At 37.1% G+C, this 5,009-nt stretch overlaps 1 protein-coding gene across 1 annotated transcript; it reads left to right on the top strand.

The window, feature by feature from the left end:
- Positions 1–621: 621 nt before the first annotated feature.
- Positions 622–4,503, top strand: Polr3B (RNA polymerase III subunit RpIII128). The gene is made up of 4 exons (XM_014237144.3): positions 622–1,610; positions 1,671–2,435; positions 2,519–3,441; positions 3,504–4,503. The coding sequence occupies exons 1-4, from the start codon at positions 746–748 to the stop codon at positions 4,353–4,355; spliced, it is 3,405 nt and encodes a 1,134-aa protein (XP_014092619.3). The 5' UTR covers positions 622–745; the 3' UTR covers positions 4,356–4,503.
- Positions 4,504–5,009: the final 506 nt, after the last annotated feature.

Raw genomic sequence — 5,009 nt, 5'->3', positions numbered from 1 at the left:
TTATTTTTCTATTCTTCGACTTTGTTTTCATTCAACAAACTTAATACAACCTTGCCATATGATGAAATAAACAAAAATGCAAAAGTAATTCGTTATTAACATATTTTCAATTTAATGGAGGACTCTCTATTTTTTATTTTAACAGTTTCTTTTCAAATGAGTAAAATAAAATATACTTTAAACTTAAGCCAACAATTCTTATTTATGTTGAATCTACAGAAAGCTGAAACTACATATCTTGCTTACGCTTGATAGATGAGTACATTTCCCCTAAAGTACGTACACGATACGATACGTTCGTTTACGTGACTTAAGTCTACGTTCTCTGTTTCCTTAAAAATTTAAACTTTGGTCAATTACGAACAGAGAACGTATATGATATATATAGTAGATTATGATATATGTAGATTTTTTTTAACTACATGCCCGTGCCTGGGCACAATAGACCATAGGTTGCGGTGCATACCTCAATCATTATCTACTCTATTCTATACCCGTGCGTGCATTCAAAAACACACTAAGGACTTCGCGAATTTTGCGCATCTCAATTTTTTATTATAAATTAATCGAAACGGCAACGTCTTTTATAGATGTGGCAACACTTAGAAATCATATGGTAGGATTATTCCGCGTGCAGGCCGTTTACTACCATCTATATAAACATTTATTAAATTTACCTTCAATAACATTTAATTAAAAACACTTATACTGAAGAAAATTAATTTTTAAAATATCATTATTTGTGATGGGTGATCAGACCGGTATAGAAAAATCATGGGACAGTGATCCTAAAGCGTGGTCCAAACCCATTAAACCATTAGAGGAAAAGTGGAAATTAGTACCGGCATTTTTGCAAGTGAAAGGCCTGGTGAAACAGCATATTGATTCCTTTAATCATTTTGTTAATGTGGATATTAAAAAGATAGTTGAAGCCAATCAAACGGTAATTAGTGATGCAGACCCACTTTTTTATCTAAAATATTTAGATGTGCGTGTTGGCACACCTGATATTGAAGATGGTTACAATATTACAAAAGCTACTACGCCACATGAATGCCGATTGCGTGATACAACTTACTCGGCACCTATTACAGTCGATATCGAGTATACGCGTGGAGCACAACGTATCATTAGAAATAATCTTTTAATCGGTCGCATGCCGGTGATGTTGCGATCCTCGAATTGTGTGTTAGCGGGAAAATCTGAATTTGAACTAGCGAAAATGAATGAATGTCCACTTGATCCTGGTGGTTACTTTGTGGTACGTGGACAAGAAAAGGTTATTCTTATACAGGAACAGTTATCATGGAATAAAATGATTACTGAAGAATTTAACGGTACGGTACAATGTCAAGTTACATCGTCTACACATGAAAAGAAATCGCGTACCTTGGTACTGAGTAAGCATGGCAAATACTATCTAAAACACAATTCCATGACAGATGACATACCGATAGCGGTAATCTTTAAGGCTATGGGTGTAACTTCAGATCAAGAAATAATGTGTTTGATTGGCACAGATACTGAGGCTCAAAATCGATTTGCACCATCGCTTTTGGAGGCATTTCAATTAAAAGTTTTCACACAACAACGCGCACTGGAATATATGGGTAAATGAGAGACAAAATAAACACCGACTTCCATATATATAATTATAATTACATTTTTAGGTTCTAAGCTGGTTGTAAAACGTTTTCAAAGTGCAGCGAATAAAACACCGGCAGAAGAAGCGCGAGAATTACTTACCACTACCATACTTGCACATGTTCCAGTTGAGAATTTCAACTTTCAAATTAAATCGATTTACGTATCGTTGATGGTGCGACGCGTCATGACCGCGGAACTTGATCCAACAGCCTTTGACGATCGTGACTACTATGGTAATAAACGTTTAGAATTGGCGGGTTCGTTAATATCGCTCATGTTCGAGGATCTTTTCAAGCGCATGAATTGGGAATTGAAAATGATCGCTGACAAGAATATACCCAAAGTGAAGGCTGCTCAGTTCGATGTCGTGAAACATATGCGCGCTGCTCAAATAACCGTGGGCTTAGAATCGGCCATTTCATCCGGCAATTGGACGATTAAACGTTTTAAAATGGAGCGCGCTGGTGTAACACAGGTTCTATCACGTTTGAGTTATATTTCGGCGTTAGGTATGATGACACGTGTCAACTCACAATTTGAGAAAACGCGTAAAGTTTCTGGACCGCGTTCACTACAACCAAGTCAATGGGGTATGTTGTGTCCCTCCGATACACCAGAAGGAGAAGCATGTGGTTTGGTTAAGAATTTGGCGTTAATGACACACATAACGACAGAAGTCGATGAAGGACCAGTTATCTGTTTAGCTTTTAATGCCGGTGTAGAAGATATACGCTTAATTGGTGGTGATGTAATCAATAACTCCAAAGTGTTCTTGGTGTTTATAAATGGTAAATAACAATAGCAAATAATTGTTTTTTGTTTTTGTTTTGATTTTGATAAATAAATATAATATTTTTTTATATTATTACAGGTAACATTCTTGGAATAACAATAAGCTATAAACGGCTGGTACAAGCTTTTCGAATGATGCGTCGTAAAGGCCGACTTGGACCATTCGTATCCATACACACATCGCATACGCAGCGTTGTGTGTACATACATACAGATGGCGGTCGACTCTGTCGTCCATATATTATAGTCACTAATGGCAAACTAGCTGTGGAACAGCGTCACATTGAAGAACTGAAGCGTGGTGTACGCAAATTTGAAGACTTCCTGCACGATGGCTTAGTGGAATACCTTGATGTGAATGAAGAAAACGATTCATTTATTGCGTGGAATGAAGCTGATATCACCGCCGATGCTACAACACATTTGGAAATAGAACCATTTACATTGTTGGGTGTGTGTGCGGGACTTGTACCCTACCCACATCACAATCAGAGTCCACGTAACACATACCAATGTGCTATGGGTAAACAGGCGATGGGAGTAATTGGCTATAATCAGAAAAATCGTATCGATACATTAATGTATAATCTAGTTTATCCGCAAGCGCCCATGGTTAAGTCGAAAACGATTGAATTGACAGGATTCGATAAATTACCAGCTGGTCAGAATGCAACCGTGGCGGTCATGAGTTACTCGGGGTATGATATTGAAGATGCGCTCATTCTCAATAAAGCATCTATAGATCGCGGTTATGGACGCTGTTTGATTTATAAGAACTCAAAATGTACCGTTAAACGATATGCAAATCAGACATACGATCGTATTATGGGTCCTGTAAAGGACGCACTCACCAATAAAGTTATTTTTAAACATGATGCGCTAGATACAGACGGAATTGTCGCACCGGGCGAAATGGTTGTAAATAAACAGATTTTGATTAACAAGGAAATGCCGGCAGTGACGTCCATTAATCCGATAGAGCAGTCTGGTCAAACATCGCAAGTAATTATTTTAAACCAATTTCTTACATTTTATTTTTGTTAAATATAAAACTGCACTTGCAGATCCCCTATACAGCAGTGCCGATATCGTATAAAGGTCCAGAACCTAGTTATATCGAAAAGGTAATGGTATCGGCAAATGGTGAAGAAGACTTTCTTATCAAAATACTTTTACGTCAAACTCGACGTCCCGAAATCGGCGACAAGTTCAGTTCGCGTCACGGTCAGAAGGGCGTTACCGGTTTAATTGTTGACCAAGAAGACTTACCATTCAACGATTATGGTATATGTCCTGATATGATTATGAATCCACATGGTTTCCCAAGTCGTATGACAGTTGGTAAATCGCTGGAATTGTTGGGTGGAAAAGCCGGTTTATTAGAAGGCAAATTCCATTATGGCACCGCATTCGGTGGTTCCAAGTGCAAAGATATACAAGATGAACTCTTCAAGCACGGTTTCAATTATATGGGCAAAGACTACTTTTACTCGGGTATTACAGGTGAATCATTGGAAGCTTACATTTACTCCGGTCCAGTGTATTATCAGAAACTGAAGCATATGGTGCAAGATAAAATGCATGCGCGTGCACGCGGTCCAAAGGCGGTGCTAACGCGTCAACCCACACAAGGTCGCAGTCGAGAAGGTGGTTTGCGTTTAGGTGAAATGGAGCGGGATTGCTTGATTTCATATGGTGCCAGTATGTTGATTATGGAACGTTTAATGATTTCATCGGATGCCTTTGATGTGGATGTCTGCAAGACTTGCGGCCGTTTGGCATATTGTTCGTGGTGCCACTACTGTCAATCATCGGCGAATGTGTCGAAAATCTCCATGCCATACGCGTGTAAGCTACTCTTCCAAGAATTGACCAGCATGAATGTGGTGCCGAAATTGAAGCTTCAAAATTATTAAGTTTTTTTTTTCTAATTCTAAGCTAAGTGTTTTTTTTTTATTGATAATATTTAAAGTAGATATTATATAAGACATTTACTTTACTGTGAACTACAAACTATAATTTAAAGAAAATAGTAACAAAATTTTGAGAAAATAATAACCGAAACATTTGTTTATATGTACTAAAATTGTGTAATATCTTCGATATGTTTTTGAAACATTGATACTGTTTTAAACACATTCGTGTTTCTGTACGCGAATATTTTGTGAGATTGATCTGAAATTTGCTCCCCAAGAATTTGCTAATTTGTTGGAATCGTCGATATTGGGCCAATAAAGCATATAGCTGCCCAAATACTGAACGATCGAAATTAAGTTCTTGTATGAAAACTTTTTTATTTGACAAGATATCTTTACGAAATTTGACATAGATTATCTTCCATGGCAACGTTACAATCTCCGAACTAATTATTTAGATCGGACGTTTTTAGCATATAGCTACCATATAAACTGACCGATCAAAATCAAGATAAAGATCTTTTTATAATCTTTTATGCTATAAGAAATGAACATGTGAAGGGTATTATTGCTTCGGTGCGGCAGAAGTAAACGTTCTATCTCGTTTTTTGCCTTTGTTTTTTTCCTTTGTTTTTTTTTTTTCTATTTTTAATA

This window comes from Bactrocera oleae, chromosome 2 (assembly GCF_042242935.1).
Source record: "Bactrocera oleae isolate idBacOlea1 chromosome 2, idBacOlea1, whole genome shotgun sequence".
In the NCBI taxonomy this organism is placed as follows: Eukaryota; Metazoa; Arthropoda; class Insecta; order Diptera; family Tephritidae; genus Bactrocera; species Bactrocera oleae.
This window is presented reverse-complemented; position numbering and strand designations above follow the sequence as displayed.